The sequence below is a fragment of the Schistocerca nitens genome, chromosome 2 (assembly GCF_023898315.1).
Source record: "Schistocerca nitens isolate TAMUIC-IGC-003100 chromosome 2, iqSchNite1.1, whole genome shotgun sequence".
NCBI classification, from domain to species: domain Eukaryota; kingdom Metazoa; phylum Arthropoda; class Insecta; order Orthoptera; family Acrididae; genus Schistocerca; species Schistocerca nitens.
Window position 1 is genome coordinate 1,065,465,359 of NC_064615.1, and position 23,662 is coordinate 1,065,489,020.

At 40.4% G+C, this 23,662-nt stretch overlaps 1 protein-coding gene across 2 annotated transcripts in view; it reads right to left on the bottom strand.

The window, feature by feature from the left end:
- The window catches only part of LOC126237442 (inactive peptidyl-prolyl cis-trans isomerase FKBP6), a 59,103-nt gene that overhangs the window by 14,142 nt on the left and 21,299 nt on the right, over positions 1–23,662 (bottom strand). For both annotated transcript variants that reach the window (XR_007545073.1, XM_049947561.1), the window contains exons 5-7: positions 20,892–21,089; positions 15,230–15,341; positions 12,460–12,555 (exon numbers count right to left, since the gene is read on the bottom strand). Coding sequence is in view for 1 of the 2 variants with exons in the window: in XM_049947561.1 (XP_049803518.1) it covers positions 12,460–12,555; positions 15,230–15,341; positions 20,892–21,089 (406 nt within the window). In the remaining variant the exon portion in view is untranslated. The remainder of the gene's footprint in view (positions 1–12,459; positions 12,556–15,229; positions 15,342–20,891; positions 21,090–23,662) is intronic.

Genomic DNA, 23,662 nt, shown 5'->3' on the forward strand with positions numbered 1-23,662 from the left:
GCTATTGTCAGTGATGATCTCATTCATGACAGTGCACATGCATCCTATGTTGTCAGCACGATAATTGGTGACATAGCATCTAGAGGGCATAATTTCCTAAATATGTTTATGTATGTGACTGACTGCACAGCATATCATTTTAAAAACTGCAAAAAACTGCAAAACACTGTACAGGAATTAAGACAAAAAATGGATATTTTCACCAATAGGTCATGGAAAACGTGCATGTGATGGGGTAGTAGGTCTCTGTAAACATCGCGCAAAAAGACAATCTCCAGCAAGAAGCTGTTGATACTGTAAGAGATGCTATTGGATTTGTACAGAGCTTATCAAGATTACTACAAAACCTGAAACTCTTTATTTCTAAATGAAAATACATTAGTGGAATTCCATTTCAAAAAGAGTAAAGAGCTTTGCTATGTAACCAGTGGTAGGAATTCAATGAATTCACTGCTGCATTGCATCCTGGACGGGCATATACAGTGCAAGAACGGTTCTCTACACAAATGCAGGCTGTTGCTGTGAGTGAAATTCAGAGACCTAAGTATTCTTTACAAGATTTTGTTGTGAGCAACTTCATTTCTTGTGTCTATGACAATCGGTGGTGGATGGGACAGATAATTAGTGTCTCTCATGAGCTGCAAGATGTAACCATCTCCTTTACGGCACTCCATGGTCCAGCAAATTCTGTCAAATGGTCATCATCAACAGATCAGCGTGCATTTCTCAAGTACTGCTCTTGTTGGGTCATCCTTGTCATGTGCAAATTCAGCTCAGCTATACAAGTTCAATGAGGACCAGATGGGGAAAAAAAAAGAAATATTTTCAACAGTGCAGTGTCAACTGTTACAGTGTAGATCATTTTAATTCATGGAATGTCATAAAGAAGCAAAATCATGACAGATGACAATAAAGATATGTAAATAATATCAGAAACAGGAAAATGTATGTAAAAAGCTGTTTGCTATACCTAATTTTTTTTGCTTGCACAAAATGAACATTTGTATTCCCAATTACTTATAGGGCTGTAAAATAGTTATTATGTCTAAGATATACCAGTTTTGCATTACAGTTACTCAACATCTGCAATCAATTTAAATTTTTAGTGGCTAGGATTTTTTGCCCTTGAGTGTAGCTAGGCCTAACATAATAATTTCTCTAGGCCTAACATAATAATTTCTCAAATTTTACATCACAAAATATTGCCCACTCTCATTGTACCTTCCATAAGTACAATGACCAACTAACATGTCACACAATTTTTAGAATATTCATGTTGGGAGTTTTAGAGAAAATGATTTATAAAGAATTAAAAAAAATTCAGATTCTCTCATCTTTACATAGAAATATTTTGATAGTTTAAGAATTTCAGGCGTTAAAGTAATAGTTGACAGTTATCAGTCTCTTCGCTTTACCATTTCTCAAGACATTTATCATCGTGTAACAATTCATATTTTCAAAACATAATTTTGAAGCTGCTAAAAGTTACAAATCTTAATAGTTTATTTTTCCAAATTAAAGGTGAAAAACAGCTCAGAAGTATGCATATGTTAATCATGCCTGCTAGAACTACAAACGAGGTTTTCATTGAAAATAATTTCAGATATCTATCGCTTGAAGTTTGTTATTACATTATTTTTAAAATTTCGTCTTCATTATGGCTTTTTCACAAATACTTTCACCAGAAAATCAAAATATTTTAGTTTTTGAGAACTGACATGTGGAACTTCAACATACAATGTTTTCAGAGAAGTGTCAAATAAAAATACACAAATAATAACAGAAAATCCAGGATGGAATGTAACAATATTATGAAAAGGATAATTGCTGCTCACCATACAGAGGAGATGCTCAGTCGCAGATAGGTACAACAACAAGACTGTCAGAAAATGAGCTTTCGGCCAAGCAGGCCTCTGTCAGAGAAAGCGCATGCACACACACACCTGCGTGCACGAAAATGCAACTCACACACGCATTATCACAGTCTCTGGCTGCTGAGACCACACTGCGAGCAGCTGCGCATAATGGGAGACACAACCGGGTGGATGGGTAAGGAGAGGGGTGGCTTGGGGAGGGGAAGAGAGAGCAAAGTAGAGGTGGGAGACAGTAAAGTGCTGCTTGCGGGAGCATACAAGGACAAGGTTGGTTTGGTTGTTCTGTTTTAGGACGCAATAACTAGAGTCATACAAGCCCATGTCAGAACTGTAGAACACAAAGACAAAGAGAGGAGTTAAAAACAGCTACATGTTAATCCCAATCGATGGAAGAGAAAGCAGCTAAAAACATGAATGTGGAGAAAGGTCTATAAAATATGCCGTAGAAAAATGGAGGTCATGGACTAAAAATTAAATGGCCTTCACCATATTGCTATGACGGATAAAAAGTAAAATGAGATCGACAGCCCACGTGTCGTTCGCTAAAATGGCCGGTAACTCAGATGGCAAACACAAACGGCAATGTAACTGTTTAAAAAATAAGGGCATTCCGTCAGGAAATAATAGACCGTCAACGGTTGAGCACAATGAGTACAAAGTGGTGGGGGAGCACCACTTAACAAATTGCGATGGCTAAAAAGACAGTGACCAATACGCAACCTAGCTAAAATGAACTACTCACGGTGAAAGGGCTGAGAGGAAGTCGACCAAGCTGCTGGGAGAGGCTTAATAACACGGAGCTTGTTCCCACGAAGGGAGGGCCAGTGGTGATGCCAAAGTGACACCAACTGCTGACAGACGGCAACGCAGGGATCATCAGAGGGAATATAACAACCAGCAGCTGAGGTATGAGGACTGCAGCCTTGGCTGCAGCACCAGCAGCCTCGTTTCCAGTCAGACCCATGAGCCCAGGAAGCCACATTAACATCACAGTGGCTCCATCAAGAGTCAGCAAGCAACAGCTCTTCTGGACCCACTGCACTAAGGGATGGGCGGTGTACAGCACACAGAGACTTTGAAGGGCACTGAGAGAGTTGGAGCAGATGACACAATTGAAAAGTCCGTGTCGCCGAGTGTACTGCATGGCGTGATACAGCGCGAAGAGCTATGCTGTTAATACTGACTAGTATTCCGGAAGCCGATAAATGATGGTGCCAATGACAAAGCCACATAAAACACCACGGTCATTCCAAGAGCCATCAGTGTACACAAAGGTACTATCGCGAAGTTATGTGAGAAGGTCGTGAAACTGAAGACGATAACGCGAGGCTGGCATAGTGTCCTTAGGAAGTGAATGAAGGCTAAGGTGAACATGAGCCGCTGCACAAAGCCACATTGGTGAAGAGTTTACACCCACCAGGAAAGTTGCAGCTAGCACGAAGTTAAGCTTTTCGAGCAAGAACTGAAAGCAAACTCAGGAGGTAACAGAGAAGAGGGACGCACCCCATACTGACAATCAAAGGAGTCATTGAAGGAGGAGGCATAGGAAGGGTGTCCACGCATGGCAGACAAATAGCACACATACCTGCTAAGCAGTAAGTCACAGTGGTAGGACACTGGTAGTTCGGCAGCTTCTGCATATAGACTCTCAACAGGGCTGATACTGCATAGGACAGACGGATGTGCAGATGCATAAATGAAACACCCATAGTCTAATTTTGAACAGACAAGTGACCGGTACAAACGGAGGAAGGTGGTTCAATCTGCTCCCTGAGAAGTACCACTGAGGATACCTAAGACACTGAGGGACTGCGTGCAGTGGGCTGCCAGGTAAGACACGTAGGAGGACCAAGAAAGTTTCTATCGAGCATGAGCCCCACGAATTTCATAGATTCGACAAACGGAAGAGTAACAGGCCCAAGATGTAAAGATGGTGAAAGAAACCAATTGCGCTGCCAAAAATTCATACAAATGGTTTTGTCAGTGGTGAGACAAAAGCCATTTTCAATGCTCCACGAGTAAAGATGATCGAGACATCGCTGAAGATGCTGCTCGATGAGACACATCCATGGAGAACTGCAATAGATGGCAAAATTGTCAACGAAAAGGGAGCCGGAGATACCCAGCAGGAGACAGGCCACTATAGGGTTAATGGCAAAAGCAAAGAGGATGATGCTCAGGACGGAACCCTGAGGCACACCGTTTTCCTGGATAAAGGTGTCAGACAAGGCAGGACCCACACGTACCTTGAAAACTCGGTCTTTTAAAAACTTCTGAAGGAAATGGCGCAGGCGGACTCGGAAGCCACATGTGCAGAGAGTACAGAGGACACCAGTCCTCCAGCAGGTGTTGTGGGCTTTCTCCAAAGCGAAAAACACGACCACAGTCTGGGATTTCCACAGAAAACCATTCATGAAATGCGTGGACGAACTGACGAGATGGTCAACTGCCTAACAGTGGGCTTGAAATCCACAATGTTGAGTGGTTAGTAAACTGTGAGACTCGAGCCACCGTAACAGCTGGCCATGAATCGTATGTCTCATCACCCTGCAGACACTGCTGGTGAGAGAAATGGGGCAGTACCTACAAGAAGGACAGTGTTTGTCCTTACTGGGCTTAGCTATGGGTATGACAGTGGCTTCACTCCGGTGTCTGGGAAACGTGCCTTCTGCCTAAATGCTGTTATACGTATGAAGCAGAAAGTGCTTGCCCGTAGGAGTAAGGTGCTGCAACATCTAAATGTGAACATCGACTGGCCCTGGGGTGGAGGATTGGGATGAAGTGAGAGCATGATCTAGCTCCCTCGTAGCAAAGGCGGCGTTGAGGCACTCACGATTCTGAGAAGAGAAGAGTATCGCCCGAGCTGCCTCCACTCGTTTCCGATGGGACACAGCTTGGTAAAGAGTAAATGCGAGGAATGGAACATTCTGCGGCAGCAAGGATAATGTTTGTAAGATATTCTACCTGGTCATTACAACAGGTTATATTGTTTGACGAAGGTCGCCAGGGAGGAGTAACGCCTCCAGTCGGCCTTAGAAAACTGTCATTCGGGTGTGCACGTAGGTGTGGTAGGAGTCAGCAAACAGATAGCAGGTGGGAAATGGTCGCTCGGTATATGAGAGAGAGAACGGACCACTTGAGACCAGGGACAAGCTGCGCAGTGCAGAAGGATAGGTCCAAATGCATGGAGTCTGAAAGGAACGTGGGTACTCCTGTGTTAAGGGGACATGCTCGTGAAAATGACCAAAAATTTGGGAAAAAAAATTCTTGGTCTACAGAAAAGAGCATTTCATCCTGATTTCAGAATGTACAGTCTATGGGCATTCTCATTTTCCGTTCTTTCTAAAATTGAAGTTGAACGTGATGTTGCACAGGGGCCACACCCATTTGCCAGTTTGAAGTGTGTCAGAATACATGATGCACTACTTTGTTCTTACGTCATTAGTTACACATCGTTAACACAGGTGTATTCTAGGAGGCACTGACTGCAGGAACCAAAGTACAGGCATGTCTAGAAGTCTATGGTTTGAATGTCTAGACGTAAACTTTCATTTTCTGGATGTAACAAGAACAAGCCTAGTAGTATTGTGAGCAGCAATAATGACGGAAATGTTGTTATGAACCCAAATGTGCTGTCAAGACTTTAGAAGAGTGCTGTGAAATGTAAGTACTGCAATTATGGAGATAGTATTGACGTTACTGAGGACATTTCAGCAAGGAAGGGTCTTTCACATCGGTTAGTGATTGCCTGTAACTCGTGTAAGATACACAGTGATACTATGACATCAGCATAACTTATAGTCGACATTACAGTGTAAATATTCAGTTTGCTTATGCAATGCAATGTATTGGAAGGGGAGCTGCCCAGACTTTTTGTGCAGTGATGGGTTTGCCTCCACTTCTACTGAGGTTTGACTGCTACAATAAATTATTAGATAATGCTTTATGTGATGAAAGTGAACATTCAATGAAAACAGCAGCAGAAGAAGCAGTAGCCTTTTCTGAGAATACAGACATTGCAGCGCCATTTGATGGATCCTCGCAGATGAGAGGTCATACTTCTCTGAATGGGGTTGTAACTGCCACATTTATTGAAACTGGCAAGATACTAGATTATAAATGTCTAACAAAGCACTGCCAGGGTTGTTGATGGCCCAAGTGGAAACATGAAAACGAAAGGAGTTCTAAACATTTTTAGAAGATCAGAGGTCAGTCGTGGTGTGAGATATGTAGGCTGCCTTGGGGATGGAGACTGTAAAGGACCCACTACTGCTTTTAATGACAGACCACATGGGGACACTCCAATAGAAAAGCTTGAACATGTTGGGCATGTACAAAAGAGAATGGGAGCTCGGCTGAGAAAATTATTTAAAGACTTCAGTGGAAAAAACTGTCAGGCAGAAAACACATAGGTGGTCCAGGTTGTCTTACAAAAAGTGAAATTGATTCTTTGACTCAATATTATGGACTAGCAATGAGGAGAAATGTAGGTTTCACAGAGTGTCAACAGATGAAACCCCACAGCATGGTTTGTGTCCAAAAGAGGAAAATTTGTGGTGCAAGTACTGGTTGAGCAATGCAACAGGCATACGATATACCCACAAGCATTCGTTACCACTTACTGTAATGGAGACAATTAGACCTATACATAGGGATTTGGCAAATAAATATCTACTTAGGAGATTTATGCATAGTCTCTCTCAGAATGCAAATGAAAGCTTCAGCAGCTGTACGCGGGAGAGAATACCCAAAACTGTATTTGTTGGTCTGACAGTTTTGAAGATTGGTGTAATGGATGCAATAACAACATTCAATGAAGGTGCAATTTCAAGGATCGATGTTATGAAGAAACTGAACATCCAGACACGAAGGAATATGGCTGCAGCTCTAACTGCTATTGATAAGCGGCAGGTAACCGGATCAGAGACAGCTGCAGAAGCTGCTACCAAGGAGTAAAGGATAAAGAAAAGAATGAAGAGAAAGAGTATGGAGGATAAGGAAACAGGATGATAACTGGAATATGCACTGCCATGTTCTAAACGGGCATAGTAGTACGTTAATAAATCTGTAAATTTTTGCGATTTACCGATAACTTGAATTTTCATTATTCAGGTACACTTTTCTCCTACATGACTGAAGTTAAACTCACAAAAATTGGTACAGATATTTAGAATGACCTCCTCTACCTCCCTTGCTTACTATTTCCTGAAAAATTTATAACATGATGATAACGTCGATGATATTTGAGCTACATTTTAAAATATTTTTGTTGTAGTAAAATAAATTACTTATCCTTATCACAGATCAGCATCAGGGAAGGAAATTGGAGGCATAAAACACTTATGTGAATGTTGTCTGTACTCTGGCACTTTTTCCAAGCTGTGCAGTCAGTGGTTTCAAAGAAAATGGTACCACAGTGAAATAGTGTTCCGTTTTTCATACTATTATAAATATTGTTGTCAGTAACAAATTATGTAAATAAATCAATGATTTTTTTTGGGAAATGCTTTAACTAATGACCATAATTGTGTGTATGAATTTTGAGCTCTCTCTCATTTATAAATCAGTTGCACTATGAGGGTGAAGATAATGTTAAAAATGCAGATCATTAAGGGGTGTGTCCCCTTAAGGCAGAGGAGGTTAAGATGATTGAGAAGGAGTCAAGAGGGCACCTCTCGGAAAGGTTCTGGGAGAACTACACAGGGAATGATTGCACATTTAAAGTCACTGAGCAGCAGAAAGGGGTGAGGCAGATGCCCAATAAGCTGGAGGAACTCTGGCCTGCTGACATTGAAGGATGGAGGGATGTAAACAGTACAAAGGGAAAAGGTCAAGTGAGGAAGGAAAAAGTGAACTGCAACAGTTTGAAGGCAGGTAGTCAGGGAGATGGGGTTACTATGAGTGTCATCCCGGATGAGCAGCATGACTCTCCCATGAGATGGAATGCCATACTTGAGGGGAAGGTCAAAACAAACCAGGAAGAAATACAAGACCTCAAAACGGTCATGTGGATGCAATTTTGTTTCATTTAGGCAGAGAACAAGCGGACACTGCAATTCTAAGAGCAGCCGTAAATACTCTGTTTGATCAAAGGCCACAAACGTTTCATTGAAGGAGAGTCATAACGAGGAGAGGGGTGGAGGGAAAAAATGAAGGGGTGTCATCTCGGCAGCTGCTGAGTGCTTGCCTTCCAAGACTCACTTGCACAGGGCACAGAGGCTGGAGGATCCTGCATGAGATCTACAGAGGCGTTGGCATTCTCCCTCTGTTGATCTGCAGAGTCCAGTGCAGAAAAACAATTGGCGGTGTGCACTGGCGACACAGTGGCTGGCTGGGTGAGGATACTGTCATTGAAGGGGAAAACCGAGTCATTGAAGGGGAAAACCGTTTGCCTTTGTTTGACTTCTTGGAGCCTTTCCGGTTGGCAGAAGAAGACTCAGATATTTTGTTGGCTGGAGGGACATAGGAAGTCTTCGTGACAGTATTCCTCCTGTCCTTTCCAGCCTACTGGCTGTGGAGCAGGTGAATGTTTGGTGGCTTCTTGCACAGCTGGATGAGGAGATGGCCATGATGCTGGGCAATATCCCAACCACAGTGCTGAATTTGAGGTTGGAAGTCATCATGGCCATGTCCTTTATGGAGCAAGATGTAGCAAGAACGATACTGTAAGTGCCAGATGGTAGAACATAGGGTTTGCGACTGGCCAATAACTTGCGAGCGACAGGGTAAGCCCGCTCATAGAGATACACAGGACAATCTCGAGAGGAGGCGGCACAGTCGCCATTGCAGTTGATACAGTGAGGAGGAGGAGGAGGCAGACAATCTCCCTCATGTGCATCCCTACAAGAGGTTATACATTTGGCTGGGGTACGACAAGACACTTGAGTGGGGTTGAAACGATGACACTGGTAACAGCTTATCGGGTTCGGAATGTACCGTGATAACTTCGTAACCTGCTTTGGTCTTGGATGGGAGTACTACTCGACCAAAAGTGAGAAAAAAAAAAAAGAGTGCATTGGGCATTAAGGATACATCTACCTTTCTCATCACCCGATGGACTGCAATGACACCCTGATCAGACAGATACATTTGGATTTCTGCCTTGGTCAAATCATCGAGTAGCCTGGTGTAAATAACACTGTGAGAAGGATTCAGAGTTCTATGGTCCTTGACATTAACAGGATAGCAGTGGAGAAGCAAAGCGGCAATCAGTTGTTTTGCTTGAGAGTCAGAAGTAGTCTCCAAAAGCAAAGTCCCATTGTGTAAATGAGAGCAGGACTTTACATGGCTGGCAATTGCATCAACATCTTCCTGAATAAGAAACGGATTTACCACTGCAAAGGGCTGACCATCTTCAATATGTGAAACCACAGGGAACCATGGTGCAGCTGGGACGGTCTTTGAATTGGGAGCTTCATTCCATTTACATCTGGTACACGTGGGCTGCAAAGATGATCATTGGTTCATTGCAAGAAAACCCCCATGACTGCCAGCATCTCCGACAGTGCGCTCCTTCCAACTGCCCCCCCCCCCCCCCCCACATCGGGGCTCACCCAACCGCCTTAAGTGATTGTTGGCACCTCAGGGTCACACCCTCTGATCACCTGACAAAGGGACCAATCGGCAATTTGAGAAGATAGCAGCTCATGCAATTACCCCTTCTTGGGCGTGGCCTGTACCACAAGGTACATGTGAACTCTACTTGCTGACCTGTGGCTGGGAATTATGCATTACCCAGTTACCTGTTATGCGTCAGACATGTGGGCCGGCCTTCAGGAGCACATAGAGAGGAAGAAGAAAAAGAAGAGCCTCAAACGCTGAAGTGGAGGAAGAATAGGAGAAGGTGAACAGAGAAAGGAAAAAAGGAACAAAAAACAGTGGTGAGACCGTTCTTACGTCATCTACTGAAAATGCAGAACACATTCCCAAAAAGACTTCAGACATGTTCCCCAAGGGGTGGGGAAAGGAATAGCAAGAGGACAGAAGTGCAGCACAGAAGGGAAAAGATGCTGCAAAGGCTGGGGCCCCATGGTAACCAAGCATGAACCCAGCAAAGAGCAGCGAGCCCCCTGGGGGACACGGATGAGGTGAAGAAAGGGTAGGACAGCTAGGTGCAGTCAGGGGGTTAGATTGAGGGTGGCGTGTTAGCAGGAAAGGAGAGAAGTAAAGACTGTGGGTGCGTTGATGGAATGAGGACTGTGTAGCGCTGGTATGGGAACAGGGAAGGGGTTAAAGGGTAAGGACAAAAGCTAATGAAGGCTGAGGCCAGGAGGGTTATAGGAACGTAGAATATATTGCACGGAAAGTTCCCACATGTGCAGCCTAGCCACCCATGGCTGTCGCATCTGTAGTGACAACTGGTCCTTGAAATACACCAAGGGTCTCACTGAGGCCTTCACCGACCATAATTACCCTCCCAACCTTGTACAAAAACACATCGGCCTTATCTCTCCAGTCGCCCACCACCTCCCAAAGTCCCACCATCCAGCCACATTCCGCTCATGACTTAATACCACCCAGCACTGGAACAACTGAATCAAATTCTCTGCCAGGGTTTCGACTAGCGTCATGCCCTGAAATGAGGAACGTCCTACCCATTATCCTTCCCACCCCTCCCACAGCAGTATTCCACCGCCCACCAAACCTACACAATATCCTCATTAATTCCTGCATCACTCCTGCTCCCAACCCCTCGCCTCATGGCTCATATCCCTGTAATAGACATAGATGCAAGACCTGTCACATATATCCTCCCACAAAAACCTACTCCAGTTGGGTACGAGAATCACCGATCCCATCATAGGCAGCGCTATCTGTGAAGTGAGTCGCATGATCTTCGACAATTGCAGCCATTGTGCTGCATTCTACATGGCCATGACAACTTACAAGCTGTCTGTCCGCATTAATGGCCACCAACAAACTGTGGGCAAGAAACAGCTAGACCACTCATCTTGAGCACACCGCCCAACACAACATTCTTCATTTCAATGACTGCTTCATAGACTGTGCCATCTGGATCCTTCCCACCAACGCCAGCTTTTCTGAATTGAACTGGGGGAACTCTCCCTGCAATATACTCCTGACCTCAACCTTTGTTATCCTTTGTCCTTACCCTCTAGCACCTTCCATGTTCCCATTCCAGCACTACACAGTCCTCACTCCACCAATGCACCCACAGTCTTTTTACTTCTATCCTTCCACACTAACCCCTCAGGCTAACCTCCTGATTGCGCCTAGCTGCCCTACCCTCTCTCCACCTTGTCCCTGTATGCTGCTCCAAGCAGCACATTACTATCCCCAATCCCTACCCTGCTCTCCTCCCCACTCCCTGCCCTACCCTCTCTCCACCTTGTCCCTGTATGCTGCTCCAAGCAGCACATTACTATCCCCAATCCCAACCCTGTTCTCCTTCCCACTCCCTGCCTCAGCCTCCTCCTCCTCAACCCATCGCATGGTTGCATCTCCCATCATGTGCAGCTGCTCTCAGTGTGGCTTCAGCATCCAGAGACTGCAGTTGTGTGTGTGTGTGTGTTCTATCTCCAGTGAAGGCCAAAAGCTCATTTTCTGACAGTTTTGTTGTTGTGCCTATCTACAAATCAGCATCTCCACTGTATAATGAGTAGCAACTATCCTTTTCATAATATTGTTACATTCCACAAATAATAAGTTGGTCACTATTGGCACCAGATTATGAAGACTGTGTACATATGATTTTGAGACACACAATTAATATTACGGATGATTTTTTGAGACCCCATTTTCACCTTTAACAGTTAGCTTTATTCACAATTGCCAAGAGTGCAATTCCGAGTTAGTAGTTCTTTACATTGTTCAAGTTATTATGGGAATTGTTGCCCAATAGCAAATTATCGATACTGTCAAAGGACTATTTACTGTGAGAACTTTGTTACTACTTGTTTGAAATAAATACTTGATTTCTACTCTCCTCAGCACTGTGTTTGTCCTAACAGTTTTTAAACATCAATAATTTATATGGTGTAATATTCATATAATTAACACAATTTGAAATATTAAATATTTTAAAACTTGTGATTTATAATAAAAGCTCAATAAAATTAAATTACAACACTAGGTTAAAAACACAGATTTCTCTGAGATTTTATGAAATTCCCTCACATTTCCCTTATTTTTCCAGGTAAAATGTAATTCTAGATATTCCCGAAAAATCCCCATCCTGGTACAGTCGCCTTATCCACTGGCACCAGTGCTTCTTTCTATTGCTTATCATACACAAATTTAATGACTTGAATGGAAAGCTGTCATGCCTATCCTTCAACACATTTTACATGACCACTTTCCATCTTCACTCTGCAAGGTAACAATGTAAAATACTTTTAAATGGATCCTGGTTGCACATAGTTACAAGACTAAATTAATTCTCACTACAGCTGGGACTACTGATGGCTTTGTTGAGAAATGTAATTGTGAACACACACAAGTATCTGAGCTTTTGGAAAAGCTATTTCGTGCTACAACAGCAAAAAGGAAAAAACTGTGAAGATGGAGAAAGGAAAAACAGATCATTTACAGGACTTTAATAATTAACAGAAATTAAATGGCTTACCTCAGGTTTATTATCTTTTTGTGACAGCTCCATGCTGAACATCCTCTTGGATATGGCAGACATATCATTCTTGTAAGCCCTCATCTTCTTGTCCAGCTATATAAAAGTATAAGCCTCAAGATAATCATTAATGATACTATATTATACATTTATTGCTGATATTATTACTTATAGTTCACAGTTTCCACCATACCAAATGATGTTCTTGTAATTTGTGACATAGAAGCTATTATTTTATGTAATAAAGGAATAAAAGAAAGGAGGAAGAAAATGGTGAAATTTGTGACAATTTTATTACAATGTAACATGCCATGTGCAATGTGCATTCTGCATTCCACTGTGGGGAGGAATTACATTCATCAATTTTTTTAAATAAAATATTAATTAATAATTCAGGGATTGATCTCTGCCTGAGATAAAATTAGCCACAAGTAAGATAGTGAATGCACTGCTGCCTACCTTCTTATTTTATTTTTTCCCATGTTTTTTTTTCATTGTTTTTAGCAATATGGAATAAGCTGCTGTTAAAGAAAAAAAAGTCTGTTCTTTCGAAAAGAATCAATCTGATACTCCTTTTCTTTATCAACTGTCTTCCATTATTTTTCCATTCCACATTCATTTTGTGATATTTTGTTGGTGAACCAGTTTAGGAAGACACAATTTAATATTTCAGCATCTATTCTGCCATTGTTTCCAGATCATAGTCATCCACAAGTGTTTGGGCAAACCACAATGACCCACTGACTAACTTTACTTAAGACCTGGACTTTTATAGTTTTTGTACAACTTAGCATTTAAGAGCTTGTTGTCAAATTTGCTAAATGTCTCTTGTGCATTTTTCTTAATAATGGAATTCAGTATTTGAAAGATTATTGATAATTAAAAGCAATACAACATGATGAAATGTGAATTTACGAACAAGCTCAGACAGTAAAATAGTCGAATTTAGAGATCCTGGAATCATTTGTTAAGCTGTATTACTTCTACTGAGATGGTAGCTTCATACTTGACAATGACTCTTCAAATGCTATAACTGAGAGTGTTGATGCTGACACGCAAAGCAACCAAGACACTCAAAGAATTTTTGTTTTGAGAGATGGTATCCATTACTGTCAAATATCAGCAAAAGGTTTTCTTGTTCGTTGGTGGAGTGTGGGAGGACTAAAAAGTGGGGTCATCAGTCCCTCATTCATGAGATAGCACATCTCGAGTTAAGAACATCAGCTACAAATTTAGTCAAATTGTGATATTATGTAAGTGTGGTGAAACTGAGACACTAAAAGCAAAATTCATGCCAAAGATAGGAAATGACTGAATGAGTGACAAAATTATTATATGTATCAGTTTAGAGAGCAGATGATGAGGCCCCTGAGGCTCATCTGTAGAGAAGGGCACATCTCCCACATGCAGGAATAAGACAGTAATGGGTAACGGAATTACTACTAGGTGGGTAGAGAGGATGTCCATACTAGTAAAAGTGAGCAGGCTTAAAATGTAACAAACAACAGTGGATCTGACAATAATAAAATAGGGCGAGTGAAACAATCGAGTCAGTAGGTGAGTGGTGTAGCTGAGTGCCCCAAGGTTCTGTATGTGGCAGGAGGAGTCCCTCCTACAATAGTCCCACCCCAATCCGTTGTGGTCAGTGTTAAAGGTGGGAACAGAACTCACTCTCCCAGACAACGCATAAAACCTGTTCATCTGCTGTTCTATCATCAGCAAGAATTAAGAACAAGGAATCCTTGAGGTCTTGCTTTCATCGGACTGCTATATGAAGTGTCACCTCTGGAGGGATACAGTCGTTACATGTGCTACGAAATATACTATAAAAGTTACTGGTTGACTGGTGGTCAAAGATAAATTAGCGTATGTTGTAAGTCCATGTTACATGTTCCATGATTATGCAAAGAACATTTAATACATAGAACTAAAATGCATTCATACAGCTTTGGAAGAAGTGTTATCTGTGAATACATCTTTGGAAGATGTGTGTTATCTGTGAATATAGCACAAAAATACGACATCATTCTGAAAAGTGTACCCTACATCTTTGACCACCAGTCAACCAGTAACTTTGATAGTATATTTTCAGGCCATGTTCACTGCAAATGTAAAGACTGCATTGATGTTTATTCTGTGGTTCAATTGTTCTATGGTTGGAAAAGGTGTTTGCTACCAGTCTGCAACATCCAGTTTCATAGATCTTGATGAAGACTTCACTTAACAAAGTCTAGTTATACCCAACATGCAATTAGTATTATTTCAATGATTTTTAATCTGGCATTAGAATGGCATAATGATGTTAAATTTTGGTTCTTTTCATTTTATATGCACTTGTTACAAATATTTTTTCAGTGCTGTACTTGATATTGGCTGTAGGTCAAAATCAGGATAGCAATATAAAACAAAGAAGATTGTACCGTAAAATTACACGACTTTAGCCCAAAAAATATGAGACTACTTGCTACATTGTTGCTTGGAGGAATGTAAGACTTGTCTATGTGAGATTTCATCTACAGAAGTACGAGTTTTCTCCTGCTGAATTCTATTTATAGGAACTGTATCTTATTAAACTATAATCATTTTTCTACACTGATCCTATACTATACTTTCCTCTGTTTAGCAACTCCTTTTCTCATTATTTGTTTCTGTAGACAAAATTTATTGGTTCATCAAAGGAAATGGTGTTCTCTTCAGCTGTTTTTAATGTTTCAGTGAAGTACTACTCTATAATTACTAAGGGCACAAAATAATTTAAAGTAATACAAACCTTTTCCAGTTCTTCATTGATTTCTCTGTTATTTCTTTCTTCCCTCTGTGCTCTCGTTAAGAAAGATTTTGCTTGGTTGTAATCTCCTAAGCCAATCAATGCTCGCCCATAGCTGCAACATAACAGTATCAATGATTAATGAAAACTGTTCAATGCTTTATGTATAAACTGCTGATTATATGTTCTGTGGCAAATTCAGGTAATGTTATCTGCAGCAGTGATTCCCAAGTTTCTGTCAAAGCCACTAAGTCTCTTAAAACCACAAAAATACATTCTTAAATATATTGCTTCAAAATAGTGAGAAAAATAAAATTGCCCAACATTAATGGTACAACAAAACTCTTGTATGTCTCAGTAATTGTACTACTCTACAGCAAATATCAAAATACACATCTGGTACACACATAATTACCAAAAAGGTTACCATTTCTTCACATCTTTCCCAAAGATGTATATGAACATTCAAATAAAGAGGTACACATTCAGAGAAATCATTTGAAGAGAGACTGCAAGCTTTTTGAAGGATGATTTCAATACCAGCAGAAGTTTAGTTGTGAAAGTCATCAGTAATGAAGCAGTATCTCAATTGGGCAAGGATGGCAAACGAAACATGTTGCGACCTTGCCAAAAGAAATAACTTGACATTTGCTATAAATGGTTTAGGAAGAAAATGAAAACATTAATCAGGGTAATCGAATTTGAACTTTTCTCATCCAGAGGAAAGAGGGGGGGAGGGGAAGGGGGGGAGAGGGGGAGAGAGGGAGGGAGGGGGAGAGAGAGGGAGGGAGGGAGGGGGGAGAGAGGGGGAGAGAGAGGGGGAGAGGGGGAGGGGGAGGGGGAGAGGGAGAGAGAGAGAGAGAGAGAGAGAGAGAGAGAAAACAGCACATCCGAACCACTGCACAGGATAAAGAGGCAAACCATAAGATCGGATAGAGGAAGTAAATTTGATATGTCCTGTTCAAAGGAACAATCCTGACATTTGCCTTAACACTTTGAATCCCAACACAAGCACAGCTCATATGGTGGGCATGTTGCCAGTGTCCAATACCCAAGCTACATTCCTGTTACTTCCTGGCAGATTAAAACTGTGTGCCGGACCGAGACAGGAACTCGGGACCTTTGCCTTTCGCGGGCAAGTGCTCTACCAACTGAGCTACCCAAGCACGACTCACGCCCCGTCCTCACAGCTTTAATTCTGCCAGTACCTCGTTTCCTACCTTCCAAACTTCACAGAAGCTCTCCTGCGAACCTTGCGGAACTAGCACTCCTGGAAGAAAGGATGAAAGGATATTGCGGAGACATGGCTTAGCCACAGCCTGGGGGATGTTTCTAGAATGAAATTTTCACTCTACAGTGGAGTGTGCACTGATATGAAACTTCCTGGCAGATTAAAACTGTGTGCCAGACCAAGACTCGAGTTTGGAAGGTAGGAGACGAGGTACTGGTGGAATTAAAGTTGTGAGGACGGGGCGTGAGTCTTGCTTGGGCAGCTCAGTTGGTAGAGCACTTGCCCGCGAAAGGCTAAGGTCCCGAGTTCGAGTCTCGGTCCGGCACACAGTTTTAATCTGCCAGAAAGTTTCATATCAGCGCACACTCCGCTGTAGAGTGAAAATTTCATTCTAGATACATTCATGTTGTTTTCACTGTGCTCAAGGCTTCTATGTGGGCCCGATCACTGAGCAATGGCCTCTGCATGGTGCTGCTATCATGTGGATGTTTCTAAAACCATTCTTATCCATCATCTATCAGAGATCATTGGAACAGCGGAAAGTTCCACAGGACTGAAAGAAGGCCCAGGTCATAGCAAACTAAGAAAAGGGTAGAAAATCGGATGCACATAATTACCAGCCAATTTCACTGACATCAACTTGTTGTAGAATCATGGAACATATTTTGTGTTCAGACATAATGACCCTTCTAGACTCTGAGATGCTCATTTGCAGAAACCAGCACAGTTTTAGGAAACAGCGGTCATGCGAGACACAGCTGGCCCTCTTTGTGCAAGATATACAACAGGCTCTAGATACCGGTTCCCAGGTTGATGCCATATTTCTTGACTTTTGAAAGGCATTCGACTCAGTTCCGCACTGTCATTTGCTCCAAAAAGTGCACACTTACGATCTATCTGATGATATATGCAATTGGATAGAAAGTTTTCTAACAGACAGGGAGCAGTATGTCGTCCTGAACGGAGTGACTTCACAGAAACAAGCGTAACTTCAGGTGTGCCCCAGGGCAGCGTAACAGGTCTGCTACTTTTTACGATTTACATAAACGATCTGGTTGCTGATGATGCTGTACTCTACAGCAAAGTAGTATCACACGAAAGTTGTGAACAAATCAATGAGGATTTGCAGAAAATAAATGCGAGGCGTAATGACTGGCAGTTATCTCTCAATATTAGTAAGTGTAACCTACTGTGTATAACAAGGCGAAAATCACCATTAATGCACGAGTACAAAATAAATGCCCAGTCTTTGGAAGCAGTAACATCCGTCAAGTATGTGGGTGTCACTATTCGAAATGATCTCTAATGGAATGATCAGATTACACAAGTAACGGGTAAGGCAAATTCTAGATTGCGGTTTATTGGTAGAATCCTGAAGGGATACAGTCCTTCAACAAAGGAAATAGCTTATAATACATTAGTTTGTTCAGTCTTAGAGTATTGTTCGTCTGTATGGGACCCTTACCAGTTGAGTCTGATTCAAGAGATTGAGAAGGTCCAAAGAAGAGTGTCCAGATTCGTGACTGGTACATTTAGCCATCGCGAGAGCATTACAAATCTCATAGAAAATTTGAAGTGGGACACACTTGCAGATAGATGGCACGCTAAACGGAAGGGGCTGCTCACTAAATTCTGAAATCCGATCTTCACCAAATTGCGCAATGATCACCATACAAAGATATGGGAAATTAGAGCTCGTACCGAGGCGTTCAGACAGTCATTTTTCCCTTGCGTGATCCACGAGTGGAACAGAGGGGGGGGGGAATATGACTTTGGCGCGAATTGTGCCCTCCGCCACACACCACTTGGTGGCTAGCGGAGTATATATGTAGATGTAAAATCATTTTGGCATCCTTAAGGTCAACCTTCACTTGTTCAAGACCACTGTGGGTGTATTCCAATAAATATGCCTAACTTTTTGACGAATACTGGGATCGAGAACCTTTAGAGTGAACTGTTTGAATGGTCTGGTTCTGAAGTGGATGTTTTTTTGTAACCAAATACAGTAATTTTGTTTTCAAATCAGACTGAGGTACGAAAACTACAATACTTCAATATTACTGCTTCATTGTTTTACAATATTTCACTTGAAAAATCTGCTATGTGAAGTTATATTTCCATTACGTTTTGATATGAAATTCTGCTACCGACAGTGCATTAAATAATTTTGTCCATCTTTAGAGTCACAATGCAAGAGGTGATGTTCTAGCATAGAAAAATTTTCTGATGTGGAATTAGAACATACCACATTAGATGATCAACCATCAATGCCTGAATTCAAAGAAGAAAGTAGATGTGTGGCAGAGGGGGATGACGGCAGCAATCCTTTCGATATTTTTTTCAATTTTTCACCCTGATTCAATGATCAGGCACATCAAAGCAGAAACTGTAAAAGTATATGAAATCCATTGCAAATAAAATGAGATGATCTAACAACATGAAACCCACAAGCATATGGCACACACAGGCTGAGTTAAAGCTTCACGAAATGTATTATTGTTTTCTGTTGTAAACCACATGTGGTTAGCAATGAAAAACAGACTGTGTGATTACTGGCCTACAAATAACTTTGTCTCCATACCATTTTCAGGTTCAGTTCTAGCTAGCAATACGTTCTTTGCTATTTTCTCCTGCTTGCATGTAAATGACAATGCCTCATACATGCCAAGAAACAATCATCATCATGATTCCACGTATAACATCAGACCTTTCGTAAATTATTTACTTTCAGAGTTTCCTGCAGTGTTTTCACCCAAAGAAAATCTTACCATTGACGAGGGTGCATGTGTGGACTCAGCGGAAGTATTGTTTTCTGTCTTTCTATAAAAAATAAACAAGATAAATATGGAATCACACTGTTTAACTTTTGTGGTTCAAAGACATTACATGTTTTATGCAATGAAGTTTACACAGGCAAAGGGAGGGAAGACAATTCAGCTACTGCCTTTTTTCAGAGACTAGTCTGTCTACCTCAACAAGGAATATACCATTTACATGAACATATATTACAGTTCACCAGCTGTTTTTGATTTTCTGTGGGAAACAAGACCAATGCTGTGGGAACATGCATGCCTAATCATAGAGTGTTTCTGAAATAAATTGTTGTCTACAAAAAGCTACAGAAAGGTGACTGTATACTTATGAGGAATGAACATTTGTTGTGTCTGAAATAGAGCAACACAAGAAATATTCTATGCTTGTCAAACCTTCACAAGAGAACAAAAAAATAAGTAGAGATTCATACCAAAACAGACATGACAAAGAAGATACAATCTAATGCCATTCTAGACTATAATCTCAACAAAACAGGTATTAACAAGAATGATCAACTGATATTGTACAACCCTTTCACAAGAAGCTAAATGAAATGGTAAACGAAACTATTTTGCCACTTTTTTATGATGGCAGCAGTGCAACAAGAAATAATTGGGAACGAGGGCTACCATTACACAAATTTTTCTACTTCAATTGTGTAATGAGTTTGCAAAGAAAGGGGACATACATTAATGTACTGATACTCCCCAAAACAGGTGTAGTAACAGATTTCTAGGAAAGCATTTTTCTGACAGAATTTCTTCCACAGAAAAGGAGGTGAACCCACAAGAATGTGCAAAGTCTGGTCAGAAGAAACAAAACTGTTCAGTGAAAAAGTCTTCAAGAAAAGAAACAACATGGTGGTGCCTTGACTGTAAAGTTCCACTCTGCATGCCAGAATGTTTCCAGTTGTACCACACATGGGCAAATTACTGTTATTTGTAATTTAAAAAATCTATGCAGAACTTTTTTGTCACTAAACATGTATTAATATTTAAATAAATTTGACGTGCTAAATCTGCAGTAAATGTGAAGAAGAAACTTTCTACCTCTAAAAAATGTACCCATATTTGTACATTAAGATTATAAGAATGAAATGGTAGTACTTAAAGAGGTGCCAAAAATTTCTGGAAGCCTGTGACATGAAAGCTTCAAATGGTCTGGGATTGAAAGTGTAAAGACAATTAAAGGAAATTTAGATGTCTGGTCAGCAATTTTAATCACCATCCTTCCAAATGTAAATCCAGAATCTTAACCATTGTGCCACTTCATTCGGTAATCACCCCACAACCTCACTGAGTATGAATTAAATTTAATGCAATGAGTTTCTCTTTAGGTAAGTTCCATAACATATATCTGCTTAATTTTAAAATATTTTTGTCAAGTATATGATGCAGTGTTTTAAGTGGAAAAATAATTTCTGTAGTTACTGCATTAACTGTTTATGAAAACAATGTTATAAAATTAATATAGGTCCTACATTAGCTGAATCTTTATAAAAGAGAGAGAGATTGTCTCACTCATTCATTGTGGCCTTGAGCTATTAATGGGAATTATATTCACTGGGATAAATCATATCACTGTATCTATTTTACTACTATAATGTAATGATATACTTACTTGAAAAGTGCTTTGGCATTCCTTGGCTGAATATCAAGAGCCAGTCGGCAAGTAACACATGCCATTCTATAGTTATTGATCCTGTTGTAACATATTGCTGAATTTATATGCAATTTGCAAAGTAGCTTCTGCTGTTTCTTTTGTTCTTCTTCATTAGCCAAATTCATGCTGTTAAGAATTGACGATGCCTTTCGATATCTGCCCATAATAAATGCCAATTGTATGAGATTTCCATTTGAAAATTTTCCATTCATCATTTAAACATTACATAGAACAGCAAAAACAAAAAGAAAGTGAAACAATACATGTGAATATGATCTGTTTTCATGAAGTATCAGGTGTGTCACTTTCAATGTGGCTAAGAAGAAAAAAGTTTTTAACAATTCAGTTAGACTTGGAGCAAAATAACGAAAGAGCTCCTTATTTTTCTTAGTGACAGGAAAAAAAGTAAAGTCATCATTGTCTTAAAGAGATGTTCCAAATAGTAAACCAGATACCTTGAACAGAGCAGAAGCAGTTTAATTTTGGTATCCTATAATGCTTTGAACATATGTTTGGAAAAGGGTGTCCATTTCATTTTTATTAAAAATTGGGACTTTTTAAAAAGTTTAGAAAAAACGGAGACAATTAAGGGGAAAAAAGGAACGCAAATTGTATGAAGGCAAGTTTTGATAGACATAGAAGTTAGCTTTGCATCATTCACATGACCCGAAATGGCTATACAATAATTCTGCTACACTGTCATCGTACTTTTCACTTTTATGCATTTTATCAAGAAGTGCATTTGCTTGTGACTTTTGTCATTAAAGTCGGCATATGAAACCCTATGAAAGGGTGTTTTAACAATAGGCAAGATCTTCACTATTTCAAGTTTCATTGTTTTTTTCATCTGACCACTATCAAAATAAATGGACATTTCACAATTTCTCCACTAACGGTGATAAAAGGAACTTACTTTTTATATCCTGGTCGTTGTCAAAATTGCACTTGCATTTTGGCATGATGAAATAGTAATTCCATTTGATTTAAAATTGTCACATATCCAGTACAACGTTTAAGACTGCTTAGTACAATGGAAATACAAATTTTTGCTATCTAAACCAATCAAAAATACAACTTAGCCTGAATTGTTACTATGAATGGTGCATAATATTAAAGGTAAACAAAGATTGTTGATCAAGTTGTAGAAGTGGGGCTTCTTAGTGTGTATACTTAAGCAGTAAACTGCTAGCGTAAAATACTTTAGCCAAGCAGAATAAAAAAAAAAAAAAGGGGGACATTCGAGTGTCTCAAAGAAAACTTTCAGTACAGCAGGACATTGCAGAAAAAAAGGGACTGCTCATGAAAAACAGGATGAATGGACACATACTTTAGAAGCAAGAAGTTTTTAAGTTGTTGATTTCTCATGAATAAATACTTGGCAGTTTAAATATCTGGTTTGATCTTACACCAACACTTCCCAGTCTCCAAACAATGTTGTTATCTGAAATGAACAATGAAGCAGCTTGCAAATAATTTAGGTGTAAAGGTAGTAGAGATGCTGACTTTCTGATAGGCATATAAACATGTGACACACCAGCACCACTAGGCTCGTGCAGTGCACACTGATAATGACAAGGAGGAATTGATTGGGAGGAGATGACAGAACAGAGGAAGGGGAAGAAGGTGTGGGTGCAGGATGAGTGAAGTCAGGTGTTGGGGTAGGCAGCCACAAGGATTATGGTAATGAAAGATATGTTGCAAGAATAACTCCCATCTACGTAGCTCACAAAAGCTGTTGCTTGTGGAAGGGGGTGGGGAAATTTTGATCTTCACCACAATTTTGCAGTGGCAATTTACAGTGAAACCTCTATATAACGTTTTTCAAGGGACCACAAATTCTGAACACTGTATAGAGGAAAACACTATAAAGAGGAAGGCTTCCAAATAATAATTATAGGGCATTACTGAAGATTGGGATACCACTAATCAGCTTTGACAAATTGTGCCATAGATGACATTTTAAATTTTCACAACACTGTAATATGATATTCATTGCAAATGATCAACGCATCAAATGATTAGTTTTTTGTAATTAAAACATGGGGCTTGGTAGGTGGATGGGTGAAAGGAAATGGATCAGTTTGTACTGTAAAAAGTTATAACAGATTCTTAAGATATGACATCATTGTCCAAAGCTGACAGGTGGTATCCCCTTCTTCAGTTGACCCAATTATAGAATATGAGCCAAACTTTGTTTATGATATACTGAACATATTACATAAAAACACAGTAAATGGTGCAGGTTAAAAAGAATTAGTTACAAAATAATTAAATTATGAAACGGAACTTAAATTTGCACAAAACTCTAGGAACCTATGCAATCTGAAAATCACATACCTATGATTTTTAAAATATTCAAGCGAGCATGTTTGTTTTCTATTTCTCCTAGACTCTATGGCAATCTTTTCTTGCTCCAAATGAGCAAGTTGAACTACTGTTCTGTCCTCAAGTCTATGGGCCATCATATAGCTCCTGAATGTTTCAAAGCCTTCAAGCTGTCTTAGTATATGAGAGCACAGGGTCATCTTCCTTGTCACTGTCACTTTCACTACACTATTATTCTCCAAGCTTCTCTCTGCAGTCAGCTCCTCAATACTTTGTACTCCTGTGGTTGCCACGTTGTCATCCACAACCACAAAGTCCTCAAAAGTGACAGAATCACTGCCTATTAATTCCGGAAACTCTTGCAAATCACTTGCAACATCTTTCACAGGAGCTGCCATCTCATT